We start from the raw sequence: 26,926 nt of genomic DNA, 5'->3' as shown, positions 1-26,926 counted from the left end.
TGAGTAATTTCATCAATCTGCAGCTGGTCTTTTGGTTAGACAGAGTACGTAGTTGTAATCGTGGCACTTAAACTTAAACTTAAATTGCAAATACGCCGTTTAATACTGAATGATATTTGCTAGAGCCATATTCGACGTTGGAGGATCCGACTAGCATTGGTAGTCCTTGGACTGACAGACCGTTTCTAGTATTTATGTATTTGTTGCCACACGAATTAACTTTGAGAACGTGCAGAATGCAAGAATTTTTCTGGTTCAGCCATTCTACTTGTTGTACGTTGCTGCGGGCATTATGACATAGAAATGCTGTCGGTCGCGATTGCGGGTCAAGAAATTGGATTGAGTGGAAGCAGGGTTTGCTCCGGCTTAAAAATAAGTGAATTAGTAAATTAGGGAGAAGATTTTTACGAGCAATAAATAAATTCTCTGTATGCTATATGGTATACGTCGACTAATTTTATACAAGTACAGCATTGCATTGGTTCTGGATGCGGTAATACCGCATTATATTAATTTTGGTGTACAGATAGCGCAGCTGTTGTAGAATTTAAAGGTCCTTTCAATCCTTGTTGTTAGTACTTCATATCTCGCATTTGTTTTGTTTTTCAAGGGATTACAAATAAATTCCAGTTACATGCTGTACCATTCTTATAAAATTGCGAGCGATAACCCAAACATACCTGAGATGGTGGAAATGTTCCAATTACAGTATGTGCTCGTACAATTCTTAAAGTTATAATCATTATCGTTATGGTTATCGTACGATTCTTACAGTGATGCTGCTTAAAGATTCGCGTCAACCTGTTACAAGAAAAGTTAAGTCAATTCCAGAAACGCTATTTCTGTTAGTTTTCCGTTAAGCACCGGACTTTATGCGTAAAACGGCAGAAGTAGACTATTTACATTACAGATTACAGAAGTAAAATAATTATAACTGCTATAATAACATAACATGTTACTTTAACTGTCCCGCAAAAGCCGGCGCATGTACAGCGTTCACGTTTACGAATTGTAAGAGATTTTTGAATTTTGCCGTGGTTCACGAGATGCCGGATCGCACTCGAATTTTCGAAGTACCGTATTATTTTAAACATTATTAAAAACTTCTATATAACATTCTAATCAACCGTTACTGTATAATAACCCGTTTACCAGATTTTTAAAGCCATCTAAATATAACTAACATCAAAGCGAGGTTTTACAAGGAAACCTAAAAAATAGCCAATTATTACTGAGGAAAGCGAATATAGTACAGTCCACCATTATTTGGGATCCTATTTTACAAACCTAAAGTTTATTCGCGAAACAATATCGTGCATTCATACCTTGTATTAACAATAACATTAGTACAGAATACGGTAGCTGTATGTGCACATGTGCACACGGTATAGCAAATCAGCGTAACATCGAGGATGGTTTACCAGTTCTAACATATCAACGACTTCCACTTTTTCCATCCGCAAAGAATTTAGAAATGGTTTTTGTTTCTGCCACGGTTGCATGAACGTAGTCACAATGTACTGCGCCTGAAATGCCACCTGATTTAGTTAGTGTGGTACGCCGTACGATTAACCTAGAAAGAATATCAATCTTACCGCTTTCGCGGTAAACAACATAATTGGTAGTGGCTCGCTACTGTGATTTAGTTGGGTCATTCTTCCGGAATGCATGCCATCAAACTGGGATCGGCATCCGGCATGCACAGTGGCATCATTTTGCTTTGGTGAAGCATATTGAACTGCGAACCGTTTACCTGTACTCGAAATCCATAACGGTTAAAAAAATGCACACATTGAACGCTTCTTACAATCGGTCATCTAATTTTTCATTGGCGGAGTGACCACATAATACGACAATAAAGGCGCCGCCGCCTTGACCGGATGAGCTGATCGCGACGACATTTTGAACGCTATCGTCTTGTGGATTTTACTCAAGGAGAAATCTCCGCGGATACCGTTCAACGTGTACATTTTGGCACTGACATGCTGCCATCTCCTGTGCCTTGTCCTCACCCAGCTGCTGACGCTTCTCACCATTCGTTACCCGAATTGGCTGTTATGCCATCCCGTGTGCACCTTGTTCTTGTACTGCCGTTACGTCATCGTGGTCATCACAGTGCACAGCCACGGGATCATCAGTCTGAATCGTTTGTGGGCGCTCTTCTGGCCGCATTCGTACCGCCGATGTCACACGTACATCATGGCATGGTTAATCTGCTTCGCTACGAGTATGGTAGTTTATGTGCATATTATCCAAATGACGGGGATTATCATAGACGCTGTGTATTACCGGCAGCCTGGTACCGCGTGCAAGATAAACGGCGCCGCTCAGGCCATTTGGACTTTCCTCACGAATATTGTTGCGTTTGATATACCGAAATTATTCGTACCGCTGTGCTACCCAATACTGTTATGTAAATTTGTACAGCAAACGCGGAAATTGCGCCAAAGGTTAACAATGAGCAATAGTCCATCAGCGCCAGCTCCTCGAGCCGACCGTCGTCACGACCAGTTTTCGCGTCCGTTCATCATTTTGACGATGTACACGTTTACGGCGACGATGTGCTGGATACCGGGGTTGATATACTTCACTTTACTGGATTTCATGCCGACAGTGGGCTCCTGATATCCATCTCTGTTTCCAGCGGTACTCGTTGTTTACGGGCTGCAGCCAGTTCTCGATCCGGTGTTTTTTTTGCTTGAGTTGGAAACACTGCGTACTTATGTGACTCGTCGTTTGTGTAATGAAAAGCGGGCGACGAGAAGCGCTATCCGTCCATTGTGCATCAATATCCCAGCAGCGTCGCAATAAGTAAAGTCTGGCATTCGGACTATTTAGGTTGCTTCGTTTCATTTTGCGGTAAATTGGCAATTTGGGGTTCGAGTGCTTGGCCACTTGTTTTTCTATGAATGAGTCATACAGCATGCCGATGACTTGCCAATATGTTCAGACACAGTCATTAGCAATACGAAAACGCTTGAGGTGCTCTAATTAAGATACTGTTCTTCTTTTCTTGATCCGTCACATGGTGCTTAGCTCACACTCTGTACTTGCATTGTGATATTGATATTCAATAAAAGTTCCAGTTGGCCTGCTGTTTAATTATATATGAATTTCATAATCCGTATCCTGTTTATACGCCAGACAGTTGGCTGTAAGCCTGTAACTAAAGTCAATTACCAAGAGGAAAGCCGGAAGCGCAAAGGTGCCGCATGGTGAGCAACGCTGTTTTAAAATTTCTCTCCTCTCTCATTATTTTCTCTCGTTATACACGGCACGGTCGGCATGAAAGCTCGGCGCACCCGGCTGACTGTAACCCTTACATAAAACTTTCATTATTTCGTCAGTTTAGCCTGGTTACAGTTTAGCCTGATTGGCCGTATCTAATTAACCACCGAAACCAGTGTGACTGGATCTTTTTGTGTCATGAGCGTGACATGGCATATTCCCTGGGAGAATACTGTACGCCCTGTTCTTTTTATTCGTTGTGGACTCGTATTTTATTATAGTCTTTATAAATAAATCTGTAAATTTTTTCTGTAAGGTTTCTGTAAATTTTTATGGAGAACTATACCGCAACGAGTTTGCACAGCGGCTGTAGTACTTAAGTGGTTACCTTGGCCATTAATACTTAAACATTTACTGAGACACATTTTGGTAATTGCAGTAGTCTGGTTGTGGTGACATTTTTAGCACAGGAATCGCAAGCTGAAAGCTGTTATTTTACCAATTTAAGCTCTCTATTTTTCTGTGATTTTTCTGGTGACCTCTGTGGTTGTAGTGGCTTGCATTAAATGGATGAATTTTGCTGAGAACGAACTCTTGGCAGACTGCCGTCATGTGGATCGGTTGTGCCCGGACGATCTTCTTGCCCTTTTATAAAGCGAGCTCAGGATGTCAGCCAAAAGTCAAAAATGAACGGCCACCATAAATCAGTATGCTGGATACGGCCCGGGATTATTCACTTTACTTATTGCATTTCGTACTCATACGTAAAATCCCGCTTTGCAACCGTCTATCTGTTAACCCAAGAAGAGATAGGGACTGGGTTGTTTTTTTTATTTTAAATTTTAATTGTCATATTGTTGAAGTAAAAACAGTAATTTAATTACAAGGTGGCCTTACGTTTCTGCTTGGCAGCCGTGACGGAGCATAACTGCTTCGCATGTGGAAAAATTGTGGAGGCATACGGCCCTCATGGGCTTTCCTGTAACAAATCCACAAAGGGACAACTGGCTAGACACAAGGAAATAAACATTATTGCAAGAAACTTCTGTGAAAGCGCGGGTTTTCCATGTCATCTACAATCGGCGGGTTAATCACAAAGCGACGGGAAAAAGCCTGATGGCATGTCGTAATACCTGCCATGCAAGGAATGTCGGTTGTGTGGGACGCTACAAGTCGGTTCACTGTTTAAGCCGGTTCTCCTATACATGGGAATTCGAAGAAGGCAGAAAGTGCGATCCATCTAGCAGAAAATGCAAAGCGATGTAAACACTGCGTTGGAAAACCGATATCTTCTACTGCTTTTCTTAAACGGCGTTTTAGTTTGACTGTCGTTAAAGGGAACGCGCTACATAGAGCTGTGTTGAGAACTTCACCTTTTGACATAGGGAAAACAGAGAATAGGAATTTTGGTTGTTTTTTAATGTTCAAATTTTAATTGTGAAGTATATATTACCCTTGCTTGCACTTGTTATTTTGATGGCTATTGCATATTAAAGTCACAACTCACAAGTACTTAACTTACGTCTTAAGAACTGTCTAGTACAGCAGCTTGCAGCTACAGATTACTGTTCGAGTTGCTCATTGCATATTAAAGTGATTGTGTAGTACAAAAGCAATAATGATTATGCCGGCACATAATCTGAACGTCTCAGGTGTTTCGATTATTGTTTTTCACGCAGTACAGCATGCATATGACATTTATTATAATCTTTTGGAGAACAAAAATAAAGTACTAATAGCAAGAATTAATAAAAACTTTAATGCTGCAACGGATGTGTTACAGCAAGTATACTAGAAGAACGAAGATGAAGGTCAAGGAATGATAAAACTGTTTACAATAATTGCGGTCGAACTATACCATAGCGTACGGTTTATTACTCGCGTATCAGCTACCTTATTTCCTTTTGTTAATTAGTAAACCGAAACGAATCCTGTTTGCACACAATTTGTACGATATTTCAACCGCGACCGCTAGCTTGCTTGAGTTGCAGTTCCTGCAACGATGTACGTAACACGTTAAATACAGTCATAGGCTGGCAGCTAATGCTTTAAAACAAGCTTTAAACCGAAAATATTCCTGTATTGGCGCACTTAACTTGGGTTAAATACTAGATGTCTTAGAATTCTCTGTGCAATCATCAAGGACTATCACTGCAATATCAATCAATATGTCACCCGGTTGCTACCTCCAACGTCAAAGATGACGCTAAAAGACGTATTCCTTCGAACTAAGGGGAAGTAGTCTTAGTGATTATGCACACGGTGAAGCAAACGCAGCAGTAACACGAGAAAGTCTGCGAATAATTTACTTATGTATCACCGGATTCCAATTTTTCCGATCCGTAACGCCAGCAGAAATTACTTTGAATGTCCGCTTCATTCCAGGTTTTCTTTCTGTTACCGATGCACGAAAGCTGGTCATAATGTCATAATGTACAGAGTGTAGCGTGCCAGCTTGACAGCTACTAAGTAGCATAACTTCATTAATTTGGTACGGTTAATCCGGAAAGAATACCTATGTTTAATCCCGCGCGTTCGGCGTATAAGCATATCTGCAGTGGTAGACATCGATTGTTAATCAAGCTAAGACTAGCTTATTCATCCGGCAGTACCGGCACATCAGCCGTCAGAACGGCGGGGATCGGTGGCATCCTGCCGCACGCATAGTGCGAACTGCGAACGCTGGCATTAATTTAATTTTGTAATATATAAACTAGGCAGCGCCACATAACGCGGACGTATCGAACAGCAGCACGGTTAGACAAAATGTCTACGTTGAACACTTCTTACAATCTCTCTTCTAATTCTTCTATAACGGAGCGGCCCAACAACACAACACTAGGGCATTGGCCAGATGAACTGATCGGCACGACGGCCACTGCTATCATTCTGAACAATATCGTCCTGTGGATTCTCTTAAAGGAGAAATCTCCGCGGACGCCATTCAACGTGTATATTTTGGCAATGACCATCAGTCATCTTGTGTACCTGGTGCTCAACCTGCTGCTGACGCTTCTCCCCTTTCGTTACTCGAACTGGCTGTCGCATCATCCCGTGTGCACGCTGTACATATACAGCCGGTACGTCGTCGTGGTCATTACGCTGCATAGTCACGGGATCATTACGCTGAATCGACTGTGGGCGCTCTTCTGGCCGCATTCATACCACCGCCATCACACGTACACGCTGGCATGGTTACTGTGTTTCGCAATGGTCATTTATGTGCATATCATTCAGCTGCCGGGAATTATCTTGGATGCTGTGTATTACCGTCAGGACGGCGCCGCGTGTGGAATCAACGCCGCTCTGCACAGTTGGTCCATCTTCTCGGAGATCGTCGCGTTTTACATACCCAAATTTTTCGTACCGCTGTGCTATCCAATATTGTTATGGAAGTTTGTCCAACGAGCGCGGGAAGTCCGCCAAAGGCCAAGAAGGAGCAGCACCAGTAACCCATCAGGTCCCGGAATCGAACGGCGACGCGATCAGTTTTCGCGTCCGTTTATCATTATGACTCTATGCACGCTTACGGCGACCGTGTGCTGGCTACCCGGTTCAGTCTACTACACTTTACTGGATTTCATGCCAAACGCAGGGTCGCGATTTCCAACACTCCTTCCAACGGTACTATTTATTTACGGGCTGCAACCAGTCCTCGATCCGATATTTTTCTGCTTAAGCTTGGAGACATTACGGGAGTATGTGGCTCGTCATCTGTGTTGTGGAAAGCCGCCGACGAAAATCGTTATCCACCCTGCGGAAGCAAGTACCCCAGCAGCTTTGCAATGAGCCTGGTCTGGCTTTCGGACGGTTTCGGTTATTTTGTGTTACTATACGTTAAGATGGCAGTATGAATATTTAACTTTTCGGCCGCCGGTTTTTCTCTGGTTGCGTCATGCGCCTCGGGGATTTTCCTATATATAGTAACCAGCAATAGAAGTACACTTGAGACGCTGTTGGGAACAGGTGTCTGCTTCTTAAGAATAGTTCTGCCTGAATTGAATAACCGGCATCCTGTTTTCTGGAAACCCGTCAGCTGATTGGGCTTAAAATCAATTAGCGAGAGGAAAACCGGAAGCTGGATACGCTCCCTGGGAAGACGCTTCCCTCTATTACCTGATCGCAGTGAAAACGCTAGAAGTGCTCAAAAGGACTGCGAAGGATTATGCTGTTTCACCGGACATCTCATTTGGAAAAAGACCGGATAAAGGGAATCATCCGATCCCACGCCTTTCTGAAACAGCGCATTAGTTTTGCAATAATACGAAGAGTCAGAAAACTTTCTCTGTTGGGTCGTATACGGCCAGTGCAGCGCACCATGGTGCATAAGTTATGATTCATAGAGATAAGAACGGGTATGTTAAAAAACGGAGCTCTGCAGCGCGGTATCTCGAATACGTGCGGTATCGTTGTTTTGACCATTCTGAGCATAGATAAGCTCCGGATCGTGATGACACACGTTACCAGTCGTTTCTACTGCGCATAATGCACAAAAAACCTCCATAGGCGTTGGAAGATACCCGAATGTCTGAATCTGAGCAATGAAGGGAAACGTTTCTGGCAGTCTTACTGTCGCTGCAGCTGGTTGTTTTTCTATAACAATGAATAAAAGCAGCAAGACTAAATTTTAGTCTTGCTGCTTTTATTCATTGTTATAGAAAAACAGAACCTACTTCTTAATGTTCCGAAGCTAACAGTGTATTATTTTCTTGTGATATCCGAGCTCCATTTCGGAAAAAATATACAAGTAATAATAACTATAAGTGCAATATATTGCATTATCGATGAGAACAGCCGCAGAGGTGTGTGCTATCAGCGCAGCATTTGGCATTACGATAATTATGTGTACACTGTATATGTATAAGGTGAGAAGTAGGTATTATGCAAATAATAAAACTGCTGTTGTTTGAATCAACAGATGATGTAGAGTTGGTGGTCACGCATACTGTGCTGCATATACAAAGTATGCATGTACTCTGTACACTGGGATAGTTTGCGGAGATATCATTGGCTTGACTTTTATGGGAATGTTTCATAATGTATTTCATTGGCATGGAACAATCCTGCCTATATATATATATATAAATGCGGAAAAAAATAAAGTGTGGTACGGAAAACCTGAAAACAATGCCTGCCATAGCGCCATGTATATTTAATCATCGCACACGCTCTGTAATGATCTTCACTGAATCTGCTACAGTAATTTTTCGCTGGCAGGCGACCACACAACACGCAACGCCTCTCCTTAATTCACCCAAAGGATTTCGCTGCGAAAAAACCCCGCGCACATTTACCCTACTCATATAGGGGGACAAACAAGTCTACTCGGCCCGCTTCCCTGTACTGCTGCAGTGCTGCCGTCACCCGCCTGGAGTGTGACATTACGACAGTACATAGCGCGGTACATAAGCACCATGTACAGCCACAACGTGAAACACCAGCCGGTTGACATCAGAAGTACAAGGGACTGGTTCGGCTAGACTCATTTTCCCCCCTATATACATTTTGGTTCTAACGCTCAGTCACCTGTTGTATCATGTTCTCGCCCAATTGATGACCATTGACACCTTGATAATCATTAGCTGATGCGGAATGCCGACATGTGGTCCAAAATGAAATTATTGTTATCTGTACCTTTTCTTATGCTGCCTCCTGTCGGTGAATATACGTGTGAAATTTATTAATTAACTTCTTTGGGCTTGATTTGAGTACTTCATATTATTAATGGAGGCATTGCGCAGAACAATTTTCCAAGGGGAGCCATGCTTCTGGTTACTGTGTTAATTCGATATCCGCCCAAGTTTTAAAAATTATCTTCGTTTTTTTTAAAATTAGGCAAAGTAACATGAATAAGTGTACGGCACACTTGACAGCGGCGTACTATGTACACAGCAAAGCAAATAATACGTGCTTACGTAGTAATTTGTTAACTGTACACGAAAAGGTCACACTCGAAGTGACTTTCAAATTTTTCCATTATGCGAGAACGAGGAATTTTCCTGTTTAGCTGAAAGTAAACAACTTGTCAAACGCCAAAAATATGGGAAAATATCAAAAATGTGATTGAACACATGCGGCATCGCGGACAATCCCATGGTACCGGTGACATTATTCTGACATATCACCGGTCCGGAAATTACCCAACGAAAGTTGCACATAAGTACAATTTATTAATTAATTATAAAGGACTCGTTGTTAACTGATGTGTTTTTCTCTTATTTGGAAGCGATTGGCTATTGTACTGTTTCCGTAGATTTGAACACTGTGAAGGAGTTAAAAGTGCCGGAAAGCCTTCGTGGGCATAGATTAACCCGTTTAGGGTAAGAAGGCGGTTCCTCTAGAGTTCCAATCGTTCCACAAGTTCCACTGGTTCCAAAATCTACATCGGTTCCATACGTTCCACTGGTTCCATAAGTTCCACCAGTTCCATCCAGTCCAACTAAATACCTACGCTAGGATCCGATGAAACCGCAACAGAAGTTCATGTTACGTCTCCTTATGATACCAATGGAACCTATGGAACTCTATTGGAACCCGTTGGAACGTATTAACAATGTTTCCTTTGGTTCCAACGAGATCCAGTGGAGTTCCATAAGTTCCATTGGAATCAAATAAAGGCGCAATGAGACGATTTACAGCAGTTCCAACAGTTCCAAAGGAGTTCCATAGGTTTCTTTGGTATCACATATCTGTAACAGCGCAATGAGACGATGTACAGACGATGACGACGACGAGACGATGTTCCAACAGTTCCAACGGGTTCCAGTAGAGTTCCATTGGTTCCATTGGTGTCTCTTGAGGGCGCAACGACTTTTTGTGTTTCGACTATAACGGCCGGTACAGGGAAACTATGTCTTAGTCTCTAAGTATGGATACAAGCATACAGGATGGACAAGTTTATTGTACTGTAGTTGGCAACTGACAAGCATCCCCGACTGGCAAGCATTTCCCGGCTGCTGAAAATCAACTAACTCGCGTCAGGCATACTGGCCCAGGAATGTTACATACTTTTGCGGCAGGTTCATTGAACCGTGACAGGTTCTTATATGCGGTATACGACTAGAATCAGTCGTAGCATATATGAAACTGTAGTTTCGGTTTTTGGTCTTCGATATCCGTGTGTAAACAAAAGTAGTTTTTGGCGCCCATAGAGTACGGAAGGGTCCGGCCGGTTGAAGGAAGCGGTGGGGCCCAACAGTCATGTGACATGAGTCATGTGACATGAGTCGAGTAACGATGCGTGAAACTTGTAGATGGCGTTGCTAGCTCGGCATCTTTTTTAGTTTACATTATGTGCTCCTACATTATGTAGGAGCACATTGGAATGTGCTCGTACATTATGTAGGAGCACATTGCATCGGTTTCATCGGTTCTTGGAGGAGAAAAACGGAACGGAACTGTAGTATCCAAACAAACGTAATCCAATATGCTCCTGCAATGTGCTCCTACATATGTAGGAGCACATTGCAATATGCTTTCACATAAGTAGGAGTACATTGCAGGAGCATATTATATGTGGAGATAATAAGGGGTAGGTGGTAATTATTGTGGTGTGAAAAATGGTTGGAGCATAATGTAGGAGCATATTGCAATAGCTTATTGTAGGAGCATAATATTAGATACAGGTATCGGGTAGTAAAGACAATATCAACAGAAATTGCTCTGTAGCCAATTTGAAAGGATAGTAGATTATATTAAAAGATGATATGTTTGAAAGAAACTGATAATGAAGGGGTGAATGTTGTAACAGAGGGAAGGTTGTAGGGGGTTTTACTGTAGTCTGACATAAGTGTAATCGACTTATTAGTTGTTCATACTTCATAGTTTAATGTAGTGTAACAGGAAGCAGAGTGTGTTGTGTGTTATGAGTTGTGGTGGTGGATAGTGATGGATTACTGTGTAAAATTCATGAAAGTTCGAGAAAGTTGATTGCTTAATAGAGCAGAACATGATGTTCTGATCTGATGGTTATGGACGCTTAGTAACAGGTGGTTTTTATATGGGAAGTAGGTTGCGATGTACATTAAAAAGTTGTTCGAGAAAGTGTTAGGGTGATTCGGTTTGTTGACTGGATTTTTTTAATTCGGTAGGTATAGAAGGAATTCCGGAATATGCAGAAGTTGCCTGTGAGCTGTTATGGATTTGAAGAAGTTTGCAGTGAAGAAGATTTTTCTCCTGTTGATTATTTTGTGGTGGTCGGTTTGGATTTAAGTGCAGTGCTGATTCAGGCTGCCGTGTTTTGTTTGACTTTGGTACGTTTTTTTAGCTTCTGTATGGGTTAGTAAGTTTTCTTGCACAGAGATCTGCGTTAAATTTTTTTAAGTATTATTATCCTTAATAAAATAATGGAAGGTGATTCTAATCGGAAGAAATATGCGTGAATACATGCGTGAATATAGAAAACGTAAAATGCAAATTGAGGGTAGTTGGAGTAGAAGATAATTGAAGTAAGTAATGATGAAGTAAATAGGTTTATGAAGCGCTAATTATTTTGATTTGTAATAATGTGTTTTATGCGAACTGTAAAATTCGTGATTTGGAAAATTTAGATACCAGTGAGGCTGAAATCATCATGAAAATCGGTTTTATGGATAGGGCTGCTTTATTAGATACGAATAATGTCATACCGCTTAAGTGCACCCAGGGTTATGAACGTGTTTTTCCAGACCCAAATCAAATTATAATGATAATTTATTCTGGGTCTGGAACTGAGACCCTGGACTAGAAAACAGAGCTTATCTTTGTTATGGTGGTTTACCAGGGGATCGGCTTTATAATATTTCACCTGAAAAATATTTTAAATTACGTCTTTAAAGTGTAGACAGTTGGCTTCAAAAAGATTGCCCCTACGTTTTTCGAGCTCTAAACCTTTATCAACGGGATTTGTTAAAACGGAAAATCAATAATGTTCTCAAAAAGGACAATTTTTGTATAGGAAAAGATTAGGTAACAAAAGTGTGGCTAAATATTTTTACCCAAAAATTTTGTACTATACTGTTTTCCTGTTTATGTACTATACTGTTCATGTACTATGCTCATATTCATGTACTATATTATTTTCGATAACAAAAGTTTCATTTCAAAGCCATCAAATTAAACGTCCTATTTTCATAAAGCCATTGCCGGCATTGGTGTTGTCACTGCCACTAAACAGACCGACCGTTTCATCCTGGATAAGGAGCTTTATTTGAAATTAATTCAACAATGAACATATAATTTTCATTCTCATCTGGAATTCTGTATGTATAGCAAAAACTTGACTACTTTCAGTCAGTACTACAGAATTCTGTTAGAAATCGTGCTGTTAGAAATCAAAATTATAAACCTTCTCGAGGCTGCAGTTAGATTTAGTTGGGCTCAGTAGTGCACACAGTTACAACATACGATACTCATAAATTATTTATATTATTGTTTTTTTTTATGAACCTGCCGCTACACAATCGAGTGAAACGAGATTGGGCCACGTAGTTTTTAATAAGCGAAGCAGTTTATCTGAGTAACATAAATCTCATGCGCTCGTGTTCCGAGAAGACAATTCTTCCGAAAAGAGGAATCCTAAATGATAAATGTTAGAAGGATGGATTAAATAAAAGAGAAAAGCATGAAGCATCGTCGCCGTTAATAAAGCTCGATTAAGAACGAAGAGTTAACATTTCAGATTCCGCGCCCACATGTACAGGTGCAACAGGAAGGACTCTTGCTTTATCTGACTACAGGCGCTGTAATTTTCTTCCATTATTATCATCAAAACTGCAAAAAACTGAATTGAACTTGTCGATTGGCAACAGCACTGTTGCAGCTCCACACACGGATCGCCATAATATTAATTAATAGACAATGGATTGATATGTGCTCATTGCGAAACCACAGTAGCTCAAGGTACGGGCGTTTCATCCACTGCACCCGCTGCATTAAGCGCAATTTCAACTACAAATTGCATATGTACACGGCGACACGCTATCCTTAATCTGAAATCGGTTTCCAGTTAAGTTCGTTGATTGTTGAGATGAAAATGTCCTTATTTATCAACTATTATTCACCAGTAAGTTCGACCAGCTCATCTATCTCTATCTTCGACACAAATTTTACTGGAATTTCATGGAACTTCGTCGCTGCTTTCAAAGTGTTTACCAGAATCAGCACATTTTTGGTAAATGTTACTGTTTGCAGTTTGTTAATAGCCAAAACAACGCAGCACACTGCCTTCTATATCAGTGCAAATCTAGTGGCTTGTTTGAGATGTTGAATCTGCTTTACAATGTTAGTGTCACATGGTTTTGTTTAATATATAGCCGAAAAATAAGTGAAATTGACGAAGTACTTTGTGGCTAGAAGACTTTTGCAAAGACGATATTTTTTTCGGGGCAAATATAAATACACTGTCACGAAGCTGTAATATTTTGGGCATGTAACTTGGGCGGTTGTCATTATTCCCCACAGGTAACGGGAAAACTTTTTAGAGGAGGTTATACAAGACAAAAGAGGAAAAAAGTGGTGGAAGCATTTTCAGTTCATACTGATTGCATTACATGTGTGATCAAAAATTTATGGAAGTATTTTAGAGCCCGTGCCCTCTTTAGTATTCTGTCTAATAAAGTTGAAGAATCAAGACATCCTTCGGTTTCCTATTTGTTGTAGCAGCTACCCGTCAAGATGACCAGTGAGATACGGAGTACACAGATACTGTATATTCACGAAGAATGCGCCAGCAGTTGCAGTTTATACAACTGTAACGTGTTCCTGCTGCAGTCCAAATTATTATGCATCCTATGGTTTGTCATGTTTGCCCGTCTTAGTCATCAACCTTCACGGTTTAGCAATGTACTTTATACGATGATAGTTTCCAACAGTGAGCACAAACTCAGACCATCATGTGGTTCGGTTTCTATTATAACTTTATACTGTTTAATAATGTAATAGGTACTGGACTCCATAATCTACTATTGTGGACCATTACATAACTGACCAAACCTATTTTGCGCATGCAGAAATCGCAGTTGATTAGGTAGTTCGGCAACCCAGGCGAATCACAGAATACAAAGAGCATTTATTTTGTATTGACCTTTTTTAGCTCTTTGCACTCTTTCTCCAAAGCATCGATTTTGGCCACCTGCGCACTCAGTACCTCTTGAAGGTTCTTTAATTTGCTAGAAAAATTTTCTTTCAGTCCATTCACTTCATCAAGTAAATGCCGAAGTTCTTCCTCGGAATTTTGGCAGCTGGAAGTAGAAACAGCTGGAGGCGCCTTGACAGAGGGCAACCGAGGTCCACTTCCCAATGCGCTATCTGCAACAAAAGTTTACATTTATGCGGTTTTTTAGCCCCTGAGGTGTCATCATTGCAGAAAAGTGGTCTATGGATTCACAGATTAAACAAATAAGTCTTGTAAAGCACGTATATTCCGATTCCGGTTCCGGTGCCGTAGAGGCTGCTTCAAAAAATCCAAATAAGTATTGCGCAAACTAGCCGTAACCGCTTTGAATGGACGTGATTACAGCATATAAGCAAAATCCATACTGTAACTGCAATCATACAAAGGGTTACCCAGTTCCTTAAGGAAGCTGGTCTTTTTGACCATAGGAGTTGTTTCGATTTCTTTATCTTTATCCGGCACGGCCGTGTTGATAGCCTCATTGGATTTTGATTTCGTGATATCACCTTTCGTTTCTTCCTCATTGGTGGTAAGTCCGGTAGATACCGGTCGCGTTCTTTTGGATGGTGGTCCGCTTCCCAATGCACTGTCTGCAGAAATTAAATCTAAGCGCTTATAAAACTTATAAAAGTATTTCTTCGGATTACGTTATAATAAATTATTTGACACAGGGTATCCTTACATCACTACGATATGGACACCCAAGTGACACCCAAGCTGGGCCAAGGAAGCGCGCCACAAAAGCGTAGTGTTCATATAACGGCAATCCTGCGCACTTACCGAGCTGTTTGAGGAAGCTGCTCTTTTTGGACAATGCCGGGCTTTTGTCCTTGTCCTTGTCCGATATTGTTGTATCCAGTGATTTCCGAGATTCGTTGGTCTTTGTAGACTTTGTTTCCTCCTTTCCTTTGCTCTTGTCTGAACATACAGATTCAGACTTTCGAGATTCATCAACCTGCTTCGGGTTGTCTGCCTTATCGGACTTCCGGTCCGCAGGATTGCTGGATTTACTGGGCTTAGACTCAGACATGTTAGAATTTATGGAATATACATATAATTTATCATAAACCAGAGGTTTTTAGCACTATAAAACACAGAAGTCTTTGCGTACATTAACAAGTTCTGTAGTGATTCTGGATCTGCTAGTACTTCAGTGCAGTAAACAGGAACGCTTAGTACCGTATGTTGGTTCGCTTTTTTGAATTGCGATGCAGACAAGCCATTCTGCGGTTGTGCAGAAACTAAAAATAACCTTCTTCTGCCTGAATAGTGATATAACTACACCGAATGACTGCATGCTGTACAATGTATGCATACATGTACATCGTTACATAGGGTGTAAATATTGCCGACTAAAAATATGTATATGGACTGTATAGAGCGCGGTCGCATAGAGTTATGTCGCTCCTTCTCTGACATAACCAGCATCCCTGCTATGCAACATGGTACCAACAAACCACAAAGCTCTTTTTCAATACTTCTGGCAAGGTTGCTTCTGCTTATCGATACATTAATCCAACCAAAATTCATTTCTCCACTCACACGATAAACTGCATTCGCAATTCACCTGCTAAGCCGTGGCGTACAAGGCATCCGGAAATTTAACACGTAAAGGTACAGATAGCGCCTAATTTGCGCTTAACGGTTAGGTGAATAGCCACTACACAGTCTACACTACATTTATGTTACTACAATTTACTGCCTCCATTTTTGAAGAAATCTATGAAGAATCAGCAAAAATATTTTCCGCAAAAATAGAATTATATTTATAGAATTTGGCCTGCAACAGTCTTTGCCCAATGCATGCGCGTAAAACAGCTTGGCGTAGCGCGTTATTATAGTGCATAATTTCCTGTATCGCTTTGTACAAACGTACGCGAGAGGTGCTACAAAGTAGAACGATGTAGTAAGCACAGTACTTGCAGCATGACGACACATTCTACCTACTCGTAGTGCTGGTCATTTGAATTACTGACATACGAAATTTCGAACCTCTACTTCCGGCAGACGTGCATTATACGTACGTAACATAAACAAGAGTAATAGCCTGCAAAACCAGCATTTTAGGGAGCAATATTGTTCTGTAGTAGCCCGTAAATGGGTGTGCCATGTTACTCTATCAAGTAAACCGTTGTCCGTTCACCGCACAAAACGAAAAACGACAGCGTCTACGACATATTGTTGTGGATTTCACAGTTTTAGCTTTTAAAGCGTCCTTACTAAACCAAACAATTATTGTGCGTCAGCATATCCCGTCTACGACAGAATAAAGAATTTACGTAGATGTGCCGAGGCGCTCAGCGTCGTTGACCATGAATCTGCAGTCTGCAGTATCAGAGCGGATGGATATAAATAAAGATGGCCCAGTTTGAAATTTAGTATACTTCTACAGCAATTAAAATTCCTTCTTCCTTAATTTTACCTCTGATTTGTTTGCCTTAATTATCGATTAAAATATTGTCTGGGTAAGGTTATTGAGTAGTCCTACACTCTCTTCTATTGTACTCGTTGTTTCTACAGAAAACTGCAAAATGGCGCAAGCGGTGGTCACATTTGCCGTGCTGCTCTTTTTATCGGTATGGACATCATCCGGAGTGGATGCGATGTGTGCGAAGCATTATCCGTGGAATGGATGCAACTGTCAATGCGGAGGAGAACTGAATGGGCATTGTCACTGTGCTTGGGATCGTAAACTGCAGAATGTGTATTGTCGGGATGGGGGAAATCACTGGATCTGTTTCCATGGTCGGGCGGCGGATGTCCCTGGGAGAAATGTTACGAATAGCACTGCCCTGTAAGCTGCCTCATATGCCGTAACTGGTTGCACTAATTTGCTTTTAACAGAGCATTGTACGAAATCTGAGGATACATGCGTTTTAAATCATTCTGAGCAGTGCAGACGAGAGCTGACTATTATTTGTTGAACTGGCCTGCCAAATAAACCGAATCGTATGAATTGTGACATACGTATTTACCATCAATTTGGACAATTATCTGCAAGTGGGGAAGTGGACGCTGGTGACTAATGTTGACCAAGCACCACTGTGTAGCTCTGTTGCCGCTGACTGGCAGCATTAGATGCATTGTCAGCGGCATCCTAGTGTTGCAACAATTCAGATCATACTGTATGTCGACATTTCAGATCACGTGCATTACTGTTCAGAGAAAGTCATTTGTTAGAAAATAATATTTCTAAATGGAAACGTTAGACATATGTGTTAAAAAATACAAGAACAAGAAGGATCGTCACTTAAGGCTCACAATAAGCAGAGTTCGATCAAGGCCGAAGACGTTGCCCTTTACAGATACGTACCGTACTCACAGACATAGTGCAACTGACTTCTAATTTTGGCTCATTGTGGGCCTTAAAGTTCTCTTCAGCCATTACCTATAGCATTAACTGCATTACCTATAGTGTTAAATGGGAAAAAAACTTAAATGAAATTTATCTGCTGGCACCTGCACAGTGTTGCAGCAAGGTCCATGATTGCAGAAACCGCTGCATGACACTTGCTGATTACGAAAGCACAAAACAGCGCATTTAAGATACGGGTAAGGATCCAACTAGTAATTGTTGCTGTTGAGGTGATTTAAAGTTATGCGCCAGGTCTCGATGTGCTTACGTTGACTGTACCGGTTTTCAGCAGTGTTGAAGCGTATCCGCATTTATGGAAAGCAACTAAACGACGTTTTGCACGAGTTGCTGCTGCTTCACATGGAGCCGAAAGTGGTGCAACAAAAACAATACTTCTCTCTGAAAGCGAAAATCATTCCGCCTTTATTGTTTTATGGAATTAAGACTTATTTACCCATTCACAAATAAATTAAATGAGCAGTTATTATATATTCGCATTCACTTGCCTTGGCACATGAACATGGCGCAGCACCATCGCTCCAGAAGCACATAACTCACCTTGGGACCCTTTTGTTGGAAAAACGATGCAGAGATTTTAGCCGGTATTGCCAGATTAAGCGTAAGCGCGTGGGTTTCGCCTCGGTTACATACGTATATAGAGATGCTTAATAAAAATACTTAAATGTAATTAAAAACACTATCATGTATTACTATATATCGCAGTATATAGATTATTTGGAGATAAAGATTATTTGCAGTATATAGATTATTTGCAGATAAAGATTATTTCGCTGTATTTCGTGCCCAGAGCCAGAGGTATACACGATATTACCCAATCATAAGATTATTCACGTGAAACGGAGTACTTAGGGCGTAGCCAACTACAAGTTACAGACCTAGAGTAATAAATTTAACAGGAATTGTAATGACTGTATCTTTAAATGACCTGCGCTCAATTAAGTAAACATCCATCTAACTACTTGCTTATTTTCTGTAGCATTCTACTCAGTTACTTCATTACGATGCAGAAAAGCTTATGTTTTTGTGCGGATTATTTTAAGGTGGATCGAGTTGAGACCGTGGTTCGGTGTAAGAACGATCCTCATACGTATATGCGTTTATGTGCAAAGGACGATAAAGTTACACCGGAATGTGTTTAAAATTTAAACTTTCGGAATTTTCTGACAACCGTAACTGACTGACAGTCAAACTGATTTTGCGCGCATAAACGGTTTTCAAGCCAGTGTATATTCTTTATACAAATCATTTGGCGCTGCACATAAAACAATGCAAAAAATGTTCGGGAGTTCGCGAAAGCGAAAGTTTATGTGTATGTAAACGAATTTTGTACCATGTACCGGGTCACTTCCCTTAACGATTACGTCGATAAATAGTCATCCTTTTTAAGTCATCCGAGCGCAGAGCACTGTCGTATACGGATAGTTTCTACAGACTAGTTCTTACTTATTACATTTAATATGCAAAGAAAATAAGAGGGGAAATTATGGTTTTATGCGCGAACGCACCAGCATATTAGAAATGCAGTGTTTCGCCTCCAGTATCTGTACTTTGACGCATTAATCAGAGCGCTAAAGACTGAGAAAGTATATAACACCAAACAAAACAAAATAGTTGGTAGCCTCTTCATTAGTTCCTCTGTTTAAGCAATACGCACTAACTTATTTTTACGTTTTCACTAAAACAAACCTACGAGAGAGTACTACAAGCAGCATCTCAGTTGATTACTAAGGTTTCTTGCCAACTGGCATGCGCATGCAACTGTGGCAAAATGCCAACTGGTAAAATGCCGTTCTATCGTTGCCTGAGGGTGGAACGAAGTGGTAACTATAGTGAACGCATTCGCAGCATTCCCGTGCCTGGGAATTCAGGATCGACATATGCCTTATATATAGTGTACACTTACGGTTCCATTTTAAGATTGCACCAGGAAACCGAAGCACCTCTTACAATGCTTTTTGTTACATCGGTGTCTCTTAAATTTATGCCTGCACTGTGTTTTGGGTTCGTAATACTTTGGCTGCTGGCAACTGCAATATATGTACCCCACATTCCATGGGAGGAAGGAGAATTCAAGTGCTTACAACCGATTACGACAAATTCCCGCGATCCTGGAAATGGCCTGACCTGCGTTGCGAAACAAGCGGTGAAAAGTGAGGAGCACGTACAGTAATCGTACGTGCATGCAGATATGCCACGTACACGAGGTCTTTTTTGGTTTTAAATGTTTTGAATTTGCTTTTCGACCGGAAACGCTGCTGTATAATCATTTATGTGTACGTATACGCATTTTCTCATAGCGCAAAAATCATAGCGCGCATCGGCTTCAATATCAAATCCCTACGTGCACGGTTTTTAAAGTTAATAAAGCTATAAAAATTTTATTTTATTAACGTCCTTATATTATTAATTAATGCTCTTACCGGTTAGCTAATCTGACAAATTCAATAAGTGATCTATGTATAACAGAATCATAGGTGAATTATGACGTGATTTGACATTATAGAAATAAAGGCCGATGGTGCATCCACAACTCATGCCCAGCAAAACGAAATGCTGCTGCTTCCATGTGGGTCGTCAACAGATAGAACACCTGGGAATACCAGATCTCTGTCCTATAAAGGCAGCAAGGCTTCTACGTACACATTTGGAAGGTTTTTTGCGGACACAAAAATTTTGCAAAGCGGCGCCGAGATTCCTTTGCAAGAGAAACCTGTATATTACTGGATAGCTAACAGCACTCTTCTTAGCATCGGCCCACTTACGGCAGACGTCTTGCAAAATGGAACCCTTGTTTTGAATCCCGCGCGCCCCATTGATTCTGGTCTGTATATTTGTGTGGAATTCGAAGAATGTTATGTGGATGAGACAAAAGGGACAGGAAAAAGCAAGTGTAAACTGTGGATATGGCCACCGCATAACGTAATTGTAGGCGAAGGTAATAATAATCATATCTGCCGTAATCGTTTAAGGTTAACTTTTGTATAATATATCTGCAGTATTCTTTTAACCGCAGTGATACCTTTTTTAAGCAACTATTCAGTTACTCGGAAAAAAAAGCTATTTATTAGTCCAGGCACAAACAATGCAAACAGAATTACGTCTAGATTCTTTGCACAGACAAAATGGTACGTACCGTAACGTACGCTTTACTTGCTTACTTACTTTACTACCTAATTCGTTTTCACTAGTGAATAAATATCTGAGCAGTCTTGTCATTAGAATTCTACAGTAATTATGGTGAGCTATTAATAAAATAAGAACTATTGTTACAGGTAATCTCTTATCACATGCGGGAAATTCAAAGTTACCAACTGGATCGTTGCATTCTCTGTCCACAGCGCCTATGAGCAACAAGCTGGATACTCCCGAGCAAGCGATAAAAAATGGTGCGTACGGTACACAGCACAATAAAGAATGTTATTATCATTATTTATTACCGAGGTAGTTAATAAAATATTGGCGGACCATCAGCGGTCCATTCTGCCGAATAATCGGCATCAGAATGTTTATTTTTGTAGTCCCGCGAAATTTTAACGATACACCGTGCAGATCATGCTTCTAACAAGTAAATACGCACTCCTGTCATAATTGTGAGCATGATGAGCTATTGGTAAAAGAAAAATATTATAACAGGCAGTCTACTGTCAGCCGAAATATTAATTACTAGCCTCTCCGAGCCTGCATTGTGGCGTTCTACGTCTACAGCGCGCACGAGCGAAATCCTGGATACCTTTGAGCCAGCGATAAAAGATGGTGCGTAAAATCGTGAGTACCTTATACGGCACAAAAACAATAAAGAATACTATATTATTACGAATTTACGTTCATAGTTCACTGTGTATAATTATTTATAAAATATTCGTATTATACTAATTGTCTTTACACCGTTTTTAGAATTAGGAACATGTTTGGCGGTGAATCGGTATAAAAAGTTTAGAAAAAGAAAAAAAACAACCCCTTCAATTCATGCAAAAGCACCGTGAAGCATTGTAGGCCACTGCCCAATCATAATAAATTACGCAATAATTATCATCATTGTGCCACGGAGCTTCGAAAGTGCACCGGCAGAACGATCTTCAATTTTCAGAAACTTCCACAACGTCGATGAGCTTCAGGCAGACGACTGGGGAAACCACTGCTAATGTGACAAGCAAGGACGCGATATCCTCCGTTATTTCAGACAATCGGACGGCATTCAAGATGGCCGAAGGTCTAGCGTGGGCATTAAGGGAGATTGATTCTTCCGATCAAACCTCTACTCGGGGCCCGATTCGTGTCAACAGCGGCTTAGCATTGAAACTGACCACATCCATGGTGCTTGCACCAGTAGTCATGCTTCGATGCGTATGATGTCCAGCTTATTAAAATTACTGCCATATTTTTCGTCACGTGTACATTCGGGCGCAAGAGCAGCGCTTTTGAGCATAGTTGTTCAAATTATATTGTAAATAATGCAGTTATGGCAATAATAATTACGTATCTATCATTTTGTGGCGCTTAACATTTAATAACGCCCCGTGGGCGGTAAATTGGGGGGGAGGCGCTATTTTTCACACGGGTTACAGGAGGGGGGCTTGTTACGGAGAGGGACATTATTATGGGGGGAGGTGCAAATTCGATAATTACGGTATCACGGTTTAACTTGCTGTTAGAACGGCAGACCAAAATTTGATGGCGGGAAGACATGCCATTAATTGATGACAGTAGTTATCCAAGAATAAAAAATAATAAATGTTAATAAAAAAATGAGTAACCTGAATAGTGAATAGCCAGTAGTAATAAACATTTCATTGGGGTCCAGTAAAAAAATAAGTTCAAACTTAACTAACTTTTGGTTCACAGAATGTACAGAGTACTCGTAAGTCGTACTCGTAAGTAGATTCTTGTATGCGGAAACATCGAACTATTTATAAACTGTATACGACAATGAGATGGCTGGCGCAGCGCACTGTTTTTCGACTGAGATTTAGTCGTAATTTGAGGTTTTTATCGTATAAGCACATAAGTACAAGCTTTTGCATCCTTCTTGGATTCTCAACATTTTGACCACTACCGACTAGCAACTGCTGTTGCAAAATTATTGACTTTCTATACACAAATTTTGTTTTCGGATGATTTCAAAGGCGTGCATATTAACATACATATTACCATATGCAGAGTACGAGCGATGTTTTGCTGCTCGCGTTGTCGCGAAATCCCCATTTTTCGATGACCTTCGTTCTCCATTCTTATCCAAACGCAAATTCGTTGCAGTTACATCCAGTTGGCTGACTGCCACACTTTTCCGGTTTGCCGATGTTCTTGACCGTGCAAGTCCACCAGCTCGTGCAACGCACGGTACACCCAAGATCTACAGTAGAAACAGACAGGTAGCTGTAAATAGCCCTCGCTCAATTAATTAGAGTAGGTCGGCTTTATATTCGCTCGTAAAAATAATTAAATTGTAATTTCTAGAGAAAACGTAAATAATTTTGTTGAGGTATAGATAAACGCAAAGAATCTTTATGTTGCACCGTTGCTGTGTATTCTTACCAATCCCACGAGCATCTGCAGAAGTAAATACCGCTGCCAGGAAGAAAATGGACAACAATGCCACGATGATTAAAACTTGTCGTTCCATTGCGGCTGATCTACAGTTCTTTTTGAGGAGCCGGTTTAACAGTTTAGGCGGTTGCCGTTGTAGATACAAAATACTTTTATTTCGAATGCTGAAAGCAAGATAATGCAGACATCATGGTTCCTTTCCCTTTTATGCCTGCTCTACCGAATACTGTGTATGGGCTACAAGCCACAAGTGGAAGTTTATTACGGATACTCTGGTACCAGATACAAACTCTTCCTGAAACGCTCTCAAGCATAGTCAAATGTTTCGTCATAATACAGGATGCTTCAAGTAAACCAAAATTTGGTTCGTGATCGAATCAGCTTGTTGTGCTAGTAAACGTATTCACCGAGCTAATTACGGTATTGCTTTCTAGATCTACCACTCTTAGAAAGTTTCTATTTCTAGTATTGTGCCGATAGGCGATAGCATCATTCTGTTAAGTATAAGTAAGCTCCACATTACCGGCATTTACCGAAAGCAAACCACCTTTGCTCCGGTGTACCGCTCACATACCCCATAACTTCATACAAAGGACGCTCCAAAAGTAAGTTTCGCTGTTTTGCCTCCCTGCCATCTGAAGTAATATACAACTGATATATTTTTTGTTAAATAAGCAATTATGTTAACTAACTAGGAAAATAAGAAGCAAACGGTTTGATGAAAAACAGGAGATAGGAGAAATAAAATGGCTCGTACCGTTTTTTCAGTTTGTCCACGGACTTTTTAAAACCTGATTCGTTCTTGCATCACTTGCGCCCTAATCAAGCTTTCGGCGGTGAATTAAAAGTGTTAATAGCAAAAATTATGCTTAATATTTCTCTAGTCGTAGATCATCTTGGAAAGCTCAAGAGTTTGAGTAAAAATTTTTTTACTCGTGACACCAAATTTTGTCTTATTCAGCCTTCTCCTTCCTATGAATTCAAGATTCTTTGCATCAATGAAAAGAACAGTTTATGCGCAGTTATGCGCATCTAAGATACCAATGGACTTTAAGTTACCGCGAGGACAATAATTTTTTTTCATGAAATTTAACTTTTTCACCGCCTGGAATTAGGACAGCTTTGTGGGTTTTGCTCCTAGTCATCGATAGTTTCTGTTTTCCCAGAAAAACAGTATGATTAAGTTTTTTTGTTTATTAATGGAGATTAGAAGAGAGAAGAATACTTAACCTGTGGACGCTTAGTACGTTACAAAAACTTAAGAGGATGTTTGAGAAAAATTGCTAAAACGGTCCCGGCAAAATCCGTGGCACACGAGCGAAAAGTGGTCAATGATTTTTGGCTTTTTTTTTCCCTAATTTTTTTCTCTTTGATTGTACTTAAACCGAGTTATTTTTTTCTTCGGTTCCTTAGTGAAGGGCATTTATATCTGTATGGATAAAAGGAGCTAAAGACCTTTGGTCTGCGAGATACAAAATAGGGAAACTTACTTTTGGAGCGTCCTTTGTATTATTTGTATGACTGTTAGCATTGGTAGCCATCGCACGGTGCAAGTTTTTATCAATTCGAAAACTATTTTAAAACCACTGCAGTACAAAACTTGCGACGGCACATGCAAATATTTTTTCTAACGACGGATTCGAAATTAGCGAGACTGGTTCACTTTAGAATCGTTTGAGAAGCAAAATTCGATTCCCCTTTGCTTTGAACGGCGACCGCCCGGGTAGTGACTACGAGTACTACGAATGCCATTCGTCTCCTAGCCATAGCTCATAACTTGAGTACAACGAGTCTGAAGAATCGGTTCCACAGTGCCACTGATATCAGTAATCACTCTTCTGAGTTTCTCGTCAGAAACGGCATGCTACAAGACTTCTTGTTGCATTAACTACTTAACTAAAGTGCTGGTGCTGCGATATGCTTCATCTTGGCTTGATTGAATCGTAGACAATACGATAGCACTAGCTGCTAGGACTCGTCTAGCAGAGCTTACTGCTTGGTTTGGATACTGCACAAGTATCCATTCTATCCCAAGAACCTTGGAAAATTTTTGAAATTTGAAAGGTAAACAACGTGCACTAGACTGTACTGAAGTTCTACTCAACTTCTTGGGTAGATTAAAAGCAGTCTGCATTACATGTAGGAACATAAATAGAACTATCGAATCCAGAATGCTGAAGCCGTAAATAAGTGCTTCTTTGGGTCTACAGATTGACGCTACGGTACTCGAGCAGCACTGCCAGCACATCGTTCTGATAAATATGGGCAAATTCTGCTGTGTCCCTGCTTGCAACAACCGTGCCAGTCGCGACAAATTCGATACCAGAGGCCAGGCCATTGGATACTTTCAGTTTCCACCGGAGAGCGACTCCCGTCGTCCCGTGTGGATCCATAACATCCGACGCGACCCAGGTCCGTACTTCAGCATCGCGGGCACCACCTGCGTCTGTTCCCTGCACTTCGAGGAAAACTGCATTGAACGTCTGGCCATCTCCACGGGGTTCCGTCTGCGTCTCACTAAAGACGCCATTCCGACACGATTCAGCTGGAACCACGAGAACGACGCTGAGGTCTTCGCGAAGCCTGAACCAAACTCGGACACGATGAACGGCGACGACACGAACGGTGGTTATGAGGACAGCAAAGAGCCCAACGGCCATGCGGGCGGTGAAGGGAAGACCCCCAACAAACGGAAGATGAGTATGCCTCAACCGCGTTCTTCCAAAGTCGCTCGCGCGGGTTCCACCCGAAACAGTCCATACCCGTCGGTGCGTAAGGAGACCTATGCTGCCGGCACCGAAGCAGCGGAGGAATTCCGCTCCAAAGAAGAATCCGACCGGGAGATTCTCCGTCTACGCACGACGGTGCAGGTGTTTGAGAGGAAGTTCGCTGAGATGTCGCGATTAGTGAATGAACTGCGCTCGACCACGATTAAAATGCTGGGTATCATGTCGGTCGGAACGAAGGAGTACGGGGACGGAAAGCCGTAATTCGAAGCCGGAACCCTAGGGTACTTATTGGCAAACTTATTGTAATGGTGAGTGTTTAGTCTGAAATGGGTCGTGAAAGTTCAATAATAAACGGTTGATATGCGTTTGTAGGTTTTGCCAGTTTTTGCTGCTGCATTTGAAATTGAGCATCTTCCGGAAAAGCCTATGATAATCAATTCCGATTACCAAAAATCGCCTGCATGTGTAACCTTTGGCTTCTTAAAAATGATGTGCGAAGAAGCTCTTGATATTCAGATTTAGAACGATGCAGATTCCAGCATCTTGTTCGCTGATTTTATTTTCTTATGTTGTGCGAACTGCGATTGTCATCTTGCATGTTATTGCTTTGATTAAGTCCTTCGCTTTTCTTATCTTTTTATTAAGTACTCAACCATATTCACCGGGTGGAATGTCAACGCAGCGGACCGCGTGTTTCGTATTTTCTCGAACATCGAGTGTAATATCATCACTTCGTATATTTAACATTCGCCATAAAGAACGTCAGATGCATAGGCTGGTCTGAGCTATACGAATGTGAGCGAGATCGGAAACACGAGAGATGGAATATAACGTAGTTTTATTAAATATTAGACCAAAACATCAATCGTCTTAACAACAACACCAGCGAAAAGGAGC

The 26,926-nt window shown here is 41.0% G+C and overlaps 3 protein-coding genes across 4 annotated transcripts; 2 read left to right on the top strand and 1 right to left on the bottom strand.

The window, feature by feature from the left end:
• Window positions 1-14,057: 14,057 nt before the first annotated feature.
• LOC129586585 (uncharacterized) lies at window positions 14,058-17,732 on the bottom strand. Its single transcript, XM_055479904.1, has 3 exons — window positions 15,161-17,732; window positions 14,773-14,970; window positions 14,058-14,514 (listed from the first exon to the last, which is right to left on the bottom strand). Exons 1-3 carry the CDS (start codon window positions 15,408-15,410, stop codon window positions 14,276-14,278), a joined length of 687 nt encoding a protein of 228 aa, XP_055335879.1. The 5' UTR covers window positions 15,411-17,732; the 3' UTR covers window positions 14,058-14,275.
• A 1,929-nt stretch (window positions 17,733-19,661) lies between these two features.
• LOC129586618 (uncharacterized) lies at window positions 19,662-22,205 on the top strand. 2 transcript variants are annotated; one of them, XM_055479943.1, is made up of 5 exons: window positions 19,662-19,906; window positions 20,260-20,691; window positions 21,029-21,142; window positions 21,390-21,509; window positions 21,844-22,205. In XM_055479943.1, the coding sequence occupies exons 1-5, from the start codon at window positions 19,705-19,707 to the stop codon at window positions 22,104-22,106; spliced, it is 1,131 nt and encodes a 376-aa protein (XP_055335918.1). In that variant the 5' UTR covers window positions 19,662-19,704; the 3' UTR covers window positions 22,107-22,205. The 2 variants fall into 2 exon arrangements, with proteins under 2 accessions (XP_055335918.1, XP_055335919.1); XM_055479944.1 differs by lacking the exon at window positions 21,844-22,205 and adding an exon at window positions 21,651-21,816.
• Window positions 22,206-25,109: 2,904 nt separating this feature from the next.
• LOC129586616 (uncharacterized) lies at window positions 25,110-26,731 on the top strand. The gene is made up of 3 exons (XM_055479942.1): window positions 25,110-25,364; window positions 25,511-26,337; window positions 26,402-26,731. Exon 2 carries the CDS (start codon window positions 25,562-25,564, stop codon window positions 26,288-26,290), a length of 729 nt encoding a protein of 242 aa, XP_055335917.1. The 5' UTR covers window positions 25,110-25,364; window positions 25,511-25,561; the 3' UTR covers window positions 26,291-26,337; window positions 26,402-26,731.
• The last annotated feature ends 195 nt before the right edge of the window (window positions 26,732-26,926 follow it).

Source organism: Paramacrobiotus metropolitanus, unplaced genomic scaffold (assembly GCF_019649055.1).
Source record: "Paramacrobiotus metropolitanus isolate TYO unplaced genomic scaffold, Prichtersi_v1.0 Parri_scaffold0000021, whole genome shotgun sequence".
Lineage (NCBI taxonomy): Eukaryota > Metazoa > Tardigrada > Eutardigrada > Parachela > Macrobiotidae > Paramacrobiotus > Paramacrobiotus metropolitanus.
This window is presented reverse-complemented; position numbering and strand designations above follow the sequence as displayed.

Bases quoted from the DNA above. Each gene is read 5' to 3' on its own strand.
- LOC129586585 (XM_055479904.1), bottom strand. From the start codon at position 15,410: ATGTCTGAGTCTAAGCCCAGTAAATCCAGCAATCCTGCGGACCGGAAG. The intron at 14,971-15,160 runs GTAAGTGCGCAG...TAATTTCTGCAG, and splicing joins CAGCTTCCTCAAACAGCTCG to ACAGTGCATTGGGAAGCGGA. The intron at 14,515-14,772 runs GTAACCCTTTGT...CTTTTGTTGCAG, and splicing joins CAGCTTCCTTAAGGAACTGG to ATAGCGCATTGGGAAGTGGA.
- LOC129586618 (XM_055479943.1), top strand. From the start codon at position 19,705: ATGCTTTTTGTTACATCGGTGTCTCTTAAATTTATGCCTGCACTGTGT. The intron at 19,907-20,259 runs GTGAGGAGCACG...TTGACATTATAG, and splicing joins TGCGAAACAAGCGGTGAAAA to AAATAAAGGCCGATGGTGCA. The intron at 20,692-21,028 runs GTAATAATAATC...CTATTGTTACAG, and splicing joins TAACGTAATTGTAGGCGAAG to GTAATCTCTTATCACATGCG.
- LOC129586616 (XM_055479942.1), top strand. From the start codon at position 25,562: ATGGGCAAATTCTGCTGTGTCCCTGCTTGCAACAACCGTGCCAGTCGC.